Genomic DNA, 15,532 nt, shown 5'->3' with positions numbered 1-15,532 from the left:
ATTCAATTTGAAAATTTTAATTATTAGATGGTGGCGTATGTATATCGTATACAGTGCATTCGATAAAAATCAAGTATGCATAAAGCCAATGATCATAAAGATTAAAACAAAAGAATATAAAATCCGATAACATAACATCATTTTTGCTATAGCTATTATTCTATTATGTATGTTCATTGTAGTTAGTTTTCATGTTATTTGGTTTTAGATTAAGTGTTCAACGGATTCACAACGAACACTGTGCATACACTTCCACCATCATAATTGCAAGTAAAATCCCCATTATAAAAGCAAAAAAGATTAGTGAGAGTTTTCCAAAACCATATCCCTCAACCTAAATCAAAACTTACTAAACACAATCGAAATATTAATGGATATCCACTTAAATCCCTCCACCTAATAAAATGTATACTAATCCGTATGCTCAATCATATTCCATCAACAATATCAATAAACAAAATAGAACGCGAGTTATCTAAAATAGATAATTTAGATAACTTGTGTGTAACACGAGCACAAACTAGTTTCACAAATTCTTATGGTTGCTCACACCGTGTTGCCGGCCACCTTGTAAGTTACTTCGTTATTGTTATTGGGGTTACTCGATGTGTGTTACAAGGGTTACTTCGCCAGTTTTATAAAGGTTAATCGATCAGTGTTTTAGAGGTAACTCGATCCGTATTATAGGGTCGGGGTTTCTTGGTCAATGTTATAGATTTTATAGTCTTTTATAAGAGATCACATGGTGACCAGCCGCACAAAAAAACGTTGAACTAGTTTTAGTTTTTTTAACGGGTATAATTTTTTTTAAAAAAAAACCAAAAAATTCAATTAGTATTTTGATTTAACAAAATTTCGAACAAATTTTGCTGCGTAAAGTACGAGAGTGTCAAAAATTGGGTTGGATCCACCAACATCAAAAGTATTTCCAGAGTGTTAATTATAGTATCATCTTCCTTCTCAATCTGATCATGGTTGTATATTCCAGACTTCACACCTGAGCTCTCACCTTTCTTCTTTCTCTCTCCTCCCGATCTTCCGCAACATTATTGCCGATTTCCTAGATCTCAATTATTTCCAGGTTCTCAATCACACTCTTAATTTATTCATTTTTGTTTCTGTATTTTATTAATTAATTTGCACATTTGCATAATTTTATTGTTAAATAATGTTTGCTTGTTGCGATTTTGCTGTGATTTTAGGGTTTTGGGATGAATTTGGTGTGAAATTGTCGAATTTTGTGATCAAATCGAAGTTAGGAAGATGGATTGGTGGGGGAAAAGTGTGTCGTTGGGAAACTTGGATTTTTCTGGAGCTGTGAATAAGCTTCAAGAGAGTGTCAAGAATATTGAGAAGAATTTTGATAGTGCTCTTGGTTTGGAAGATAAGCCTCAGTCTGGCGATGAAGGTACTTTCACTTTTATTATAATTTCGAAATTTTGTATTTTGAATTTGAATTTGATTTGGATGTAGTAATGTAGTATTATTGTTTCTTGTTGAATACTTGAATTCTAGTGGGAATTGTGTGGTAATTAGATGCTTTGTTATGGAATTGATAATTGGTAGAATGTGGAGTAGATCAGAAAAGGTATGTGAATCCTGGGAATAGTGGGATCAAACCGATTAAGCTGTTGAACACGGTTTGTCTTCAGCTCGTTGTTCGATTGGTTTAGCGGGAAACTTTTATTGCTGCTTTATGAAGGGAGATTTTGGGTTAGGGAGTGTGTTTGGAACAGAAGACTTGTTGACATTATACATGGGTTAGTTGTATTTTGGAAATTAGGGGATTTGTCTGAGCCAGATGGAAGGGGCATTATGTAGGCGACACTTGTACAATGTGTTATAGTTTATTAGATGCTATGATTATATGAAAGCATGAACTACGACTCAAAACCTATAGTCAATTTGATTTCTGATACTGTAGTAGTTATAGACAGTGATGAAAGCATCTGCTATGTCTCTAATTCATTGTCATTCTGTTTTTCAATAGGAGCACTTGACGATTGATTTTAATTTTACTCATTTCTTTTGTATCTATAAAGTGTAAAGAGAAGGCTTGATCTCTAATTCGTTCGATTTAATAATTGTAGAATAGTGGTTTTCAGTTTCTTGATCCTTGCCCTTAGGATTTTTTTAGATCTATATCTTGATGTGGGTAAAGTACATTGAAGTAGTGGAGGTGGTGGTTGTTTGAGCCATCATCCCTAAATCCAATGTAATCCTGCCTCCGACCAGTAAAAAAAAAGAACAGAATTTCCTATATTTTAACAATACAATATGTAACATGTTGGTGGCTATGGAAGCGGAGAAATGAAAGATGTATTGAGAGAGGGGTAAGTCTACCCTACATCAGGCGGCTTTATTATGACTAGAATTGGAGACATTTGAAAAGCATTAGAAAGAGGCAATATGATAAGTGGATATATACATCCACGAAAGGATAGGTATGGTTGAATACCAATGGGGCTACAAAGGGAAACCCAGGTTCTGCAGGGGCAAGGTGTGTTGTTGGAAATATAGAAGAGCTATTCGAAATGTTTGCTATAAAGTGTGGGATATGTTCATGTACGAAAGTTGAACTGCTTGGAATGCTTCGTGGTCTTATTATGGCTTGGAATGGAGGTCACCATGACACATAGAGTCTAACTCACGGTTGACTCGGAGATAGTTGCCCCCTTGTTAGTGGAGCCTATTCCTCTCAACTCTCCTTATACTGATATCATTTGCCAGTGCAAAGCTCTCCATGATCTACGTTAATATCCCACCTGTTTTTGGAGCAGTCCTGGAGGACCTTCGAGCTGTTTTATTGGAGGACTTGGGGGGAAGTACTAGATCACGTATGGGGCCTGAAAACTCTTTCTAGCTGTGGAGGCGGAACAGCTGGATGTGTGATTTAGTAATCTGCTAGTTTTCTGTCTTTGCTGTTCTGTTTTGTTTTGGTTCGCTTTTTGTCTGCGTCTTTTCTTTTACAGTTTGTTTTAGTTTTCTTTTTCACCAAAAAAAAAAAAAAACAAAAAAACGATATGTACGTGTTAAAATTTAAAACTTGTCTTTCAGCCTGCACATTGAGTCATTGATTATCAGTGCATAAATGATTGTGTTATAGCAAGAGTGGGATGTTCTCAGCTGATGCTTCTTTTGCTAACTATTTGTATCAGTTTCTGGAGAACAATCTTCTTCTGGCAATAGAACTGCATTATTCAATCCTGTTATGGCATTTATGGGTCATAGAGGAGAGGAAAATGCAGATGAGGCTGATGACAGTGAAGTTTCGCATGACGAGGCAAGTGGAGAGAGTAAAGATGGTTTGCCAGAGATTTCAGAAAGCACTCAGGATCCCTCTATAGTTGAGGAGAAGAAAGATGATGTACCTGATACAGATGTTAAGCCTGCTGCAGAGTCAGTGCTTCCTGCTGATGAAGAGGGGGAAGTGAAAGAGCAAAGAGATAATGTAGCATCTGAAGCTGTAGATGAGGTGGTCACTTTGGCAAAGGATTCTGATGAAGTCAAAGCTGATGCACAGGAGCCTGCTACCCCACCTAAACAAACAATCCAGGATGCTGGGATAACAGATTCTAATAAACAGTTTGATGAGGTAGGGGTAGCTGAGGGGGTATCCCCAGAACATTCAGAATTAGCAGAAAGTAATCTAGCTGATCAAGTGCAACAACTACCTATTGATAATGTAATTACTAGGGAAGCTAGTGATGGTGTAGAGACAAAAGAAAGCGGGCAAGAGCTCGCTGTGGACAGAGATATCCCTAAACAAGAGGAAGTGTCAATTGATACTGGAAATCTGATTGAGCACTTGCAAACTGATGATAGTATTGGCATTGCTGAATCTGAAAGTCCTACTGAATCAGTCAATGATAGCGCATCTGCTGAACTTCCAAGTAATGCAATCCAGGGAATTGTTTCTGGTCAAGCTACTGAGGAAAGTGATTCACATGATACAACTATTGAAGAGTCAAAGCAATTCAAAGAAGATGAAAATGCTAAGGTTGATAGACCTGTCTCAGTGGCCAATGTGTCTGACTCTGCTAATGCTGTCCTTGAGCTAGAAAAGGTGAAGAAGGACATGAAAATGATGGAAGCTGCATTGCAGGGAGCTGCTCGACAGGCTCAAGTATGTCTTATATCTGTCATCTTGTGAAGAGGGTTGGACACTATAATTGTTCATAGTCTTATAAACTGATTATAAACTCACCAAATTCTCATTTTACTGTTTTCCAGACTAAAGCCGATGAAATTGCGAGGTTAATGGGTGAAAATGAACAGTTAAAATCTGTCTTGGAAGATTTTAGGGTGAGCTTCTAACTATGTTACTGCTCCTTTTCGCTCATATATTCCTCTGTTTGCTGTACCTTAGAGCAGCTCTGGGATCTGAAAAAGAAAACTCTAAATTAAGTTTTGGGGTCTAGGAGAAGAAAACTGAAAATAAAGTTCTGAAATATGTTTCATTTATTTTGTCAGAGAGATGGAAAATATCAATTTCATATTTTGTTTACTTAATTTTTGTTCCATTGACATTCCAAGGCTTCATTTTCATTTCTACCTTTATTACTCTCCCTCAGTTAAACAAACGCCAAGTAGCTCTCTTCTAGGTTTCTTCATTGGCTGGTTTTTGATTTTTTCTTCCTTATTGGGGATTCGTAGGGAAAGAACCTTCAATGCATCCTTCTAGGTTTTTGTTGCCTGGTGTATTTCAAAAAGACTAGTTAGTTTAAGGAGAACTTACTCCCCATGATACATCCTAAATTGAAAAAGATATTCGAAAAGATAGACGAGGTTCCCCCTGGTCTATTTAGGCTTGCTCGGCCTTTGTCACTTGCTCGTGCTTTGGTTTGATGTGGTGTATATAGAGGCTTGAGAGGACTATCAGGGAACTTGATAACCTAGCATAGTGGAGAGATGAGATTTCATATATGTGTTGGTATTTGGAGATCGATACTTACAGTAATAGGAATTAACAGGATCTAACTGATGTGCTTTAAAAAATGGTTGGCTATGAAATTGATATTGCCTTTAGAACCTAGGTCCTTTCCCACAGTTAGGTGCTCTTAGAAGTGAAATTAGTCTCCAAAGGAACATAAATGTGAATTTCATCTTTTGGTTTAGTAAAGTGGCCGACTCTTGGCCTGCCTCGTTGGCTTTACTTGTTCTCTATCTGTAGCATATGTCACATAGCCACATTAATACCTTGCATCACTGCATCAGTAATCTGCATTTGGTGAATTTATTTTTTGTTTCTTAGGTTGTTCATTGGATGTCAAAGAAAAGAATCTAGGATTAACTCTTATCTGTTAGAATATATGAGCTGTCAAGTTTAAAATTATCTGACACAGAATTTGTGCTGAGATTCTTATGTTGAATCAGCTTGTTAGTATTCAGTTATCATTTTCTTATTTAACTTATAAGCTTTAGATGAATGCTTGTTTGTGGAATTTGATGGCCTATTAATCCATACTCCATAGACAGAGATCTTTATCTTGATGTGTTAAATTTGTAAGGATAACTGTGAAACCGAGTATTCTTTGTTGTTGCATATGATCTGCTACATATATGAACTGGCTTACATGAAGTGGAGAATAGGGGGCTTTGGGCTGCCGACATTTGGAATTTATTTTGTGAAAAGTAACTGAATTAAGAGGCTTGAGGAAAAGAAGATTCATAGAGAATAACCTTACTAGCTCTTCATCCTGTAATTTACCGTGTAGTAATTAATTGCTTAAAAAGATTTTCAGCACAATTCTGTTCATATCTACTGGTCATCATTTTTTCTATATGAACAACGATCTATTTATTAAAATTTAACACGAAAAGTCTATTGGTGAGAGGGGTAAAGAAATTTGGCTGTACCATGTTTTTTCATGACATAGTGACAAGTCGGTAAAATACGAGTATTAAGTGTGAACTTTGCCAAGAATCAGATATATTATATATTTTTGAATGGGCATGTCAGCAACCCTTGCTAAATTATTTCTGCTGTAGGAATTGTAGATCTATTGCTTATATATATATATTTTTGAACTGTAGATCTATTGCGTATTCACCATGATTTGATTGAGTTTTGTAGGTCTTTCTAGGGTTGAAGTGTTTGTGTCAGCTATATTGATATTAGCATATAATGTAACTTTATCACACAAACTAGTTATCTATTTTCTTTATTTGCTTGATCAAAGAGGCTTATTCCCTTGCGAGAATGTTTGTTTTTACTTCTAATTTCTGGCTCCTTTTAGTTGAAGATGTGTTACTGTTATATTTGCTAAGTTTATCTAAAAACAGTAAATATCTATGACAGCGGAAATCCAATGATGCAGAAGTTGAGTCTTTGCGTGAGGAATATCATCAAAGGGTTGCAACTCTTGAACGTAAGGTACGGTTATTCTATTATGCACTAAACTCCAGGGTTTGCTGTTTTAATTATTTATTTAATTTTATTTTGACCGCCCCTTGAGTTTATTGCTTCTGAACTTTTCTTTTGACATAGTTTGATATTGTAGCTGTGGTTAATAAATGTTTAGGTTTGTCTTTGATTTGTCAGAGTTTATTATCTTATAACGGACTGGTACAGTGGTACCAGCCATTTGGTTGTATTACTATTGACTGAGGTTTCCTGACTTTAAGCTCTAAGTACTCCTAATTACTTTAGCAAGAAGACAAATTTTTTATTGTGCTTCCACTTTTGTTAGTAATTTTGCTTATATCATTTCTTCATGTGCATGATTATAGGTTTATGCTCTAACCAAGGAAAGGGATACATTACGACGAGAGCAGAACAAGAGAAGTGATGCTGCTGCTCTTTTGAAGGAAAAAGATGAAATTATAACTCAAGTCATGGCTGAGGGTGAGAGCTGAACTATGAGAAACTCTTCTCTTTGGTTGTGTACTAATATGATATCATTGTGGTTTGTCTTATTGCTTTTGTCCAAATTTTTCAGCAAAATTTTTACCTTCTTTGAGAAATTTTGACGAGGGCTCTTGTATTGATTTTTTTGTTATGTTAACAAAGTCAGGAATTTCAAGTAGCCTTAACACTGGGATTTCTTGGCTCAAAATCTTGTTAATCATATTGATGTTTCCAAACTTAAGCTAGAAGTCTCAGATTAAAGCGGTGAAGAGAGTGAGTTAGTTAAACTGAGTTGCATATTGTAGAAAATCAAGCCTAATTCAGGTCACCAAAATTTCTAATCTCTGAGTATACCAAATGGTAAGATAAAAGTTTAAATGGTAAGATAAAAGTTTAAATGGAATTTTTGACAATTGATTTAATGGCTGTTTGTCCACTAAGAGTCTTGAAAGGGCATGATGCTAAAAAAAGCGCAATGGGAAATTTTCTGTGTCTTCTTGTGTAGTAAGAGCCCATATTTATTCTAGAATGCACTATACAGAAACAATTTAATCATAAGTTCAGCTATTTAAAGGCTAACTATGATGGATCCCCAAAGAATGTACATGAGTTTTATATTTGAATATATCATTTGATCTTGATAAACAACTATATGTCAACTAAAGATGAACCTTTCAAGAGCTTCTCTTTGGAAAATTTTCCCTTGAATAGTTGAATCTAATTTTCTCTCCATAATTGTATTAGCAGCTTTCTGATCATATTAAATTTACTGTATTTATCTGTATCTACCTGTATTCCATGATAGGGGAAGAGCTTTCAAAGAAGCAAGCCGCTCAAGAAGCTCAAATGAGAAAATTAAGGGCTCAGGTTGTTATTCTATTCTCCTTTATTTTTTCATGTAAGCCAACCAATTATTGAAGGGTACTAATTTGCTATTTTCCTGGTTTTTTGTGAAAGCTAGATTAGAGAATTGGATGAAGAGAAGAAGGCATTGGTTACGAAGTTACAGGTAATTGATTCGTGGGTTACAATTCAAATGAGTTTAGAGTTTAATAAATTTCTTTTCTTAATCACTGATAAATCAGATGTAGTACTTTAACATTGTTATTGTGTGATGAAGCGATGATATGTGCAACAGTGCAAGCCTATTACTTCAGGATTTTAGGTATAGAGAACAGATGCTTTTTTGGTCTCTGACCCGACCACCCATGAATTGCATCACATTTTTTAAAACAGAACCAGCTTTTTAAATGCTTCAAATTTATTTCATAACTCTTATTTCTGTATCTCCAATCAATTTTATTATGTAAAATTGTGTTTCAGCACTTTTATTTTTGTTTTTAAGACTAAGTTTGTCAGTTGTGAGTCTATTTCTCTTCTACATATTATTATTTTTGTTGCTTTGACATTCAAATGTTTGCTTGCCCATTTGCCTCACCATGTTATGCTGTTAGCCTTACTCTTTCCAACTTATATGCTTGATCACCTTAAAATTTCCAAGAAAACTTGCAGTGTTCTTGTCATGATATACTTTTGCATGGCAATTGAAAAGTGCTTTATTTACACTGAATTCTAGCAGGGAAAAATTCTTTGCAACATTTTCATGTGTAGTGAAACATTAGATGAATCTGATATAAAGAAAAGCAAGAGTGTTTTCCCCCCCTCAACTTACATTGGGCCTCTATGGAGAACATGCAACTTTTTTTTTATAAACTTTTTCTTCATCTATTTCTTTTGGGGTTTGGGGAGATATCTAGGACAATATTTTAGGTAAGGATGGTAAAAGCTTCATTATCTCCATATTTGGTTTGGTAATAATTTGATAATAATAAATTATAATTCATTAAACTGGGTACACTTATTTTAGCAACTGTAGTATATATATATGCCATTTAACATCTCTGGTTATCTCCCTATATGATGTAAACTTTGGTTCTACAAGATGGTTCTGGTGGGATGTCCTGTTTATTCTTACTGAGCGTTTCTATTTGATTTGTGCAGCTTGAAGAAAATAAAGTGGAGAGTATAAAGAAAGACAAGGCTGCAACTGAGAAGTTGCTCCAACAAACGATTGAAAAGCACCAAGCAGAGCTTGCAGGTCAAAAGGAATATTATACAAATGCTTTGAATGCAGCAAAAGAGGCTGAAGCGTTGGCAGAGTCACGGGCCAATAATGAAGCCCGGACTGAGTTGGAGGGACGTCTAAGGGAAGCCGAGGAACGAGAAACAATGCTTGTCCAAGCGCTCGAGGAATTAAGACAGACATTAAGCAATCAGGAGCAGCAGGTTCTTTTCTAAACACCAGTGTGTATTTAATTTATCTGCAAGCTGATATTATTTTGCTTTTCCTATGAGGTACTGTTTGAAGATGATATGTTTGGTTTTTTCTTATTGTATATATAGGCAATTGCGAAGGAAGACATGTTACGCAGAGATATTGAGGACCTTCAGAAACGATACCAAGTCTGTTATAGTCTTGTTTTTTAAAACTTACCTTACTTGTGCTAGTTCATTCTGGTGACTGCCTATTTGAGTTTCTAACAATATTACTTATTTTCTTGATGCTTCTTAGGAAAGTGAGCGCCGGTGTGAGGAGCTTGTTTCACAACTACCTGAGTCCACTAGGCCTCTCCTGCGACAAATTGAAGCTATGCAGGTTTTTCCCCTTAATTAGAAATTCTTTTTGGAAAATGAAGGATGCAAATATGCTTACAAGTTTACAAGATTTCCAATATTATGTTTATTCTTCTTTGCTTGCAGGAGACGTCTGCTCGCAAGGCTGAAGCTTGGGCAGCTGTAGAGAGAACTCTTCAATCTCGGCTTCAGGTTTCTATTCATCTTCTAAACACCTCTACACAACTGTTATTAAGCATTTCTTACAAGCCTTCTTTTACAGGAAGCAGAAGCTAAAGCTGCTTCTGCGGAGGAAAGAGAGCGATCAATAAATGAGCGTTTATCACAAACTCTTTCTCGGATCAATGTTCTTGAAGCTCAGGTAAAGTTCCTATATCTTAGTATAGACAATAAATGGAATGCATAGCCTTTTGTTTATTTTGAAAAGAAGATGGTAGCTTATACTGTTACATTTTGTAGATTTCATGCCTCAGAGCAGAGCAGACACAGCTTAATAAGTCTCTTGAAAAAGAAAGACAAAGAGCAGCTGAAAATCGGCAAGAATACCTTGCTGCAAAGGAAATAGCAGATACTCATGAAGGTCGTGCAAAACAGCTTGAAGAAGAGATCAAGGGACTTAAGAGAAAATACAAAAATGAGTTGCAAGAAGCCCTTGCCCACAGGGAACTTCTACAGCAGGTTAGCATTTGGTTATGATTATCATCTATCATGTATTCTCACTGCATCTTCAGTGTTGCTGTTCACACATTCAATTGTATTGATTTGTTTTTGGATTATAATAGGAGTTAGATCGGGAAAAGGCAGCTAGATTAGATTTGGAAAAGGCTGCTCATGTACAGTCTTCTTCTGCGTCAGATCAAAGTCCAACAATGAAGAACAAATCGACACTTGAAAATGGTATCAATTTGTTATTTACCCGTAAAATAGTGACCATTTTTTTTCCTAATATAATTTACGTCTACAGGGAACTTAACACGTAAACTTTCAAGCGCCAGCAGTGTGGGTAATATGGAAGAAAGCTTCTTCTTGCAAGCTTCTCTAGACTCTTCCTCCTCTTTCCTAGACCGGAGAAATTCTGGAGAGGCTACCATGAGTCCTTATTACTTGAAGAGCATGACACCTAGTGCCTTTGAAGCCGCCCTTCGACAAAAGGAGGGAGAACTTGCATCATATATGTCTCGCCTGGTATGTTTTAATGCTGTTTTGACTTCAAGAGCCAACCTTTTTTAGTTCGTACTATTATAATAATAATGAAAAAAAAAATATTCTACTATTGTCTTGGGTACTTGAGTATGTATTTGAATGTATGAAAAGTCTCAACTAAAGAAATATCTGCTGTTCTCATGGTCAGGATCCCATTGACGTTATCAACACAAGAATATTAAATGGTAGAATTTGGTCACTTCATAGCATGTTGAGTTCTACTTATAGTTGTGTTCCCAAAAGCTTCATGATTTGAAGCTGGAATTCCTAGAGAGTTAAAAATTATGATGAACTGTTTCTCATGCATCACTTTTAACCTATCCATCTAGAAATTTTAAGAGAAATTCCCTCTTCACTATGGTGGCATGTTTGATCTTCTTACTTTTTAATGATTATATTATTGGAGAAGAATTCTCAATTTGCCAATTTATGGATCAAATGATGGTAATTAACATTGGTAGGTAGAAACCACTAGAGTAAAACAATTTAATGGCTGCACCAGTCCTTGTGTATTGTTTTCCCTGATTTCTAAATTCTAAGTTTTGTGTACTTATAGGCTTCATTGGAATCTATACGGGACTCACTTGCTGAAGAACTAGTTAAAATGACTGAGCAGGTTTGTTCAACTGTTCTTCCACAAACACATTATGGGTTCATGTGTTGTTGTCTTGCTTACTTTTTATCTGCTTTGCAGTGTGAGAAATTGCGGAGTGAAGCTTCTATGTTGCCCAGCATACGGGCAGAGCTAGAGTCTCTGAGAAGGAGACATACTGCCGCTCTAGAGCTGATGGGTGAACGTGACGAGGAGGTATGTTAATTATGCTACTTTAGTGCAGTAAGGAGATATGTGCTGTAGTGATTGTTATTTAGTTTTATCCTTTACTAGTTAAATGACACAATCATTATCAAAATGATTCCTTTTTTATTGACGTGACGTCCTTGTATATGGTGTGATGAACTGTTTGGAAAAGGTCTTAGTGAGCCAGTTTACCAGGCTGCTCATTCCAAGACATTAAGTCTGAATTTTGCAAACTTAGGTATGCTATAGCTTAAATTTTTGACCTTTTGAATTATCTCCCCACATTTGTTGGCGAGAGAATTGATTCAAGAACATTTTAGCAAAAATATATAGTATGGATTCTGAACACTTGCTCCCTGCCAAAGAATGTATCCATCTTTTAGATTGATCTAGTGGATTTTGGTTAGTGACTCTGGTTTCAGTTGAGCAATTACATTTTGTTTCCACTGAGTCAATTTTAGGAATTAGAACTACGCTTCTTAAAGGTGTTATACTTTTTTCTCCTCCACTCAAAAAACTACAATCCTCAGTTTATGTGAAATTTTTATGTTTCAAAGGGGCCAGTTTTTCTGGATACTAATCTCAGGGAATAAGGGTTTTATTTATTTATTTATCGATTTGTTTGTTTGTTTATTTATGTTTCGAGATCTAAATTGTTCTCGGGCAGTTCCTCCCCGTACATCTTATTGTTGCTTATATGAAGTGTGTGGAAACTAGAAAGGTATAATTATTATGGGATAAAAAGAGGAGGGGAGATGGTATTATGAGGTATGCCTAAAATTTTATAAAACAAAGTGAGTCAAACAAAAAAGAATGGGAAAAAGTTGAAAATGAGTAGAACAAAAAAAGAAAAGAGGGAGTACAAACAAAAGTGTCCAGCTAATTGCCAACTTCTAATTCAACCAAACATGTTCTACATTCACTTGTCAAATAAGCCCTCAATTATCAATTAATAGTGTTACTAAACAAGCTTATTAGTTTGCTACAAATATGCTATTTGTTGACAGTTTTAAATTTTAGTTTTTAGTAAAAGTTTCAAAATACAATTTTTATGTTATAATTATTAATTTTGTTTATGACAGAGTCCAGAATATAGTTCAGGAATAAATTTAAATTTTATTCAAAAGCTTTGAATATATGAGAGAGTTTTAGCAATTCGAGTTGAAAATACTACTATTTGATAATTTTCACAAAAGTCTTATTCAAAAGCTTTGAAAGTTAAACAATGTGAAGTAAACAGTAACATTTCTTCTTTATTCACACTCTCTGGACTGGCTAAGATTTTGCTGAAAAGAACTGCAAAACCAGTTTGATGCTATGAGTAAATTTTTTTCCCTGGTTGATCAAAACTTAAAGGTCTCTCAATTTCTGTTTTATTTTATTGCTGCATCAAAATTGGCCTTCTATAGTCCATTGCCTGTTATACAGTTTAAACTTTGAAGGTTATTTATTTATTATTTTTCAAACAGATTTCTACTTATGCTAGAATACCTTCTAGCTATCTATCAGAATTAACCTTACTAATTGTTGTTGACGAGTAGTAAAGTTTTACTTCGTATATAGCATTGTGGTATTGTCATAGACTGCTAAATTACTATCCCTAGAGATCTACTTGACAATCTTGCTGAAGCTACCATTAAATGGTCAGTCCAGTGTTCTGGGCCTATTGTAATGAAAGATAATGCTAGAAACAGCATGATTTATGTTGGCCTGAGTTTGAGCAGCCTACTACAGTCTCAAGTAGGAAATGAGCTTTTGGCTTGATTTCTGCCCATCCTCTCTATCTGCATATTTTGGATAGATACCACTCTGCCTCCTCCCCCCAAAGTCATTTTTCTCAGTCCCGTGTTTTTTGCAACTTTGAGGTATTATTTGTGAGGCAAAAAATATTCCAAAATTGCAAAAAATATGAAACGGAGGTAGTAATACATTTAGGAAAGTGCTTATTATAACTATATTTTTTGCTGTTTAGCTGGAAGAACTTCGTGCTGATATCGTGGACTTGAAAGAAATGTACAGAGAACAAGTCAATTTACTTGTCAACAAGGTACTCTCAGCCTTGTTTGTGTGGATCATTTTATCTTCCTTCACAATTCTTGCAAATTCATGCTCTATTTATACTTGTATATGTAACACAGATTCAGATGCTAAGTCCACAAATGGGTGTTGCATGATCATTTCAACCGGTGTCTGTATCAAGCTTTTCATCCATGGGAATGTAGTATCAATCTCACAACTCGCCAAATAACTGCAAGTCCAAGCATTTCAATTTATCTGAGTGTTTCAGGAAGAATCTACGTCCTCGCTTGATAAGAAACTGTATTGATGTATACTAACTGTTACCCTTAGGAATTCAATACTAGTCACTTGTAGCATAATTCCAACTAATTTGGAAGAGATTTTGTGAGAATTGGGGTGTTGTATTGTATAGCATGAATACCATAAGGATTGGACTTTATATTTTTTGGGGGGTATTACTCAATTGTATCTAATTATGCAAAACTGTTACATCTTCATTATTTACATTACTCATAAAGTGAAAGGTTAACTTCATTCTTTCAGTAAAGCATGTAAGATATGGCATCGGTTGTTTTGCTTCGTTCTTGCATGAACATCAACTTAATCTGCGTTTGATTTATCTTAGGAAGATATGTATTGCCTTGGTTATAAACTTATAACGGTGTTGTTACCGAGCTAACAAGTGCCGCGATAAAACTGATATGGAATGCAGAAACAACTATTCTGCATATCTGCCAGTCTTCAGCAGTCAAGTAAAAGGGTATAACCTCCTCCCTCGTCTCTCTCGAACACCGCCCGCCACTCCAGTAGCCTCGAAGACTTTTAGATTGGGTTGGTTGGGTGTTGATCCATTAAAACAGGGGTTGGTTTGGTCTCATTAAAAAGAGGAATTGGTTGTGCTCATTTCCACCTTTATCCGGACACTTTTGCTATAAAGGTTGCGTTTCTCGGTCTTTTTTACGGTCAATTTTGGCTAGTCTACCAATACCACCACTAATCCACCACCCTATATTTTTTTATCTATTCTTTTGGCAGTTTCCCTCATTAATTTATTCCCTAAATCTTTTATGCTTTTTGGTTCCAAAGACAGTGTGGATCTTTAGAATCAATATACAAAGAAAACTGTGAAAGTCAACGTCTAAAAAGTCAATGCCTCAGTAATAGCCTAATAGGTACTTGTAGTAATATAGAAACTTAAAAGTGAGATAATTATTTTAGCTTGTATAAATGTAAGTGTCACATGAACTAACAGCTAATTGCCAACATTTACTTTAACTAAAAATGTTTCATAAATCATAATCATGGGTTTAATTACCCAGTTATCGACAAATTGTTTTCCTAACAAGACCTTAAAAAAAGTGTTTAAGGCTTTAAGCGATGTATAACTCTACCACTAGATACGCTATTTGCCAATCTACTTTTTTTTTTTTTTTTTGAAAATTTGCAAGTGTTAAGTCAAAAATATAACTATAATGTGAGCTTATTATTTGTATCATTGAAAGAATTATAATACCACCTTGCTATAAGTGCTAATAACATCATACACTCCAGGCTTACAAAAAAAAATATAACCATAATGTGAGCTTATTATTTAGTAGCTTCATGTTCCGAAAAGTACACTTAAAATAATTAAAACTTGTGGTTAAATGTACTTTAAATTAGGTATTCTCAAATGAACAAGTATGTATTTAAATTCATAAATAAAAAACCTCTTTGCACTATAAAAAGGTTAAAGGGGTTGGTGTTATTGTGGAGATCTAAAGCAACAGTAAATCAACACAAGTGGGAAGTGCAACTGGCAATGACCAAATAATTGTTGAGTTTCTAAGGAAGTTGGAAAACCAAACCAAATTATTAGCAGGAATTGACAGAAGATAGTGACAGAGTCATGCTAGTATTAAACCCTTTATTATTTTATTATTAATCCTTTATTAGTTTATTATTAATTAATAATACTCCTACTATTAGTTGTAAATTAAATATTACTCCATTTTTTAAAAGATTTTTATAGGAATTTTTATTTGCAA

At 35.0% G+C, this 15,532-nt stretch overlaps 1 protein-coding gene across 1 annotated transcript; it reads left to right on the top strand.

Moving 5' to 3' along the window:
- The first annotated feature begins 840 nt into the window (after positions 1-840).
- LOC145558673 (golgin candidate 5-like) lies at positions 841-14,039 on the top strand. Its single transcript, XM_081619981.1, has 20 exons — positions 841-1,081; positions 1,203-1,408; positions 3,159-4,126; positions 4,234-4,305; positions 6,302-6,376; positions 6,733-6,847; positions 7,656-7,717; positions 7,812-7,859; positions 8,852-9,136; positions 9,254-9,313; positions 9,423-9,506; positions 9,611-9,676; positions 9,747-9,845; positions 9,944-10,162; positions 10,267-10,381; positions 10,449-10,669; positions 11,244-11,303; positions 11,382-11,495; positions 13,459-13,533; positions 13,625-14,039. Exons 2-20 carry the CDS (start codon positions 1,264-1,266, stop codon positions 13,658-13,660), a joined length of 2,919 nt encoding a protein of 972 aa, XP_081476107.1. The 5' UTR covers positions 841-1,081; positions 1,203-1,263; the 3' UTR covers positions 13,661-14,039.
- The last annotated feature ends 1,493 nt before the right edge of the window (positions 14,040-15,532 follow it).

Source organism: Chenopodium album, chromosome 9 (genome assembly GCF_948465745.1).
Source record: "Chenopodium album chromosome 9, dcCheAlbu1.1, whole genome shotgun sequence".
NCBI lineage: Eukaryota > Viridiplantae > Streptophyta > Magnoliopsida > Caryophyllales > Amaranthaceae > Chenopodium > Chenopodium album.
This window is presented reverse-complemented; position numbering and strand designations above follow the sequence as displayed.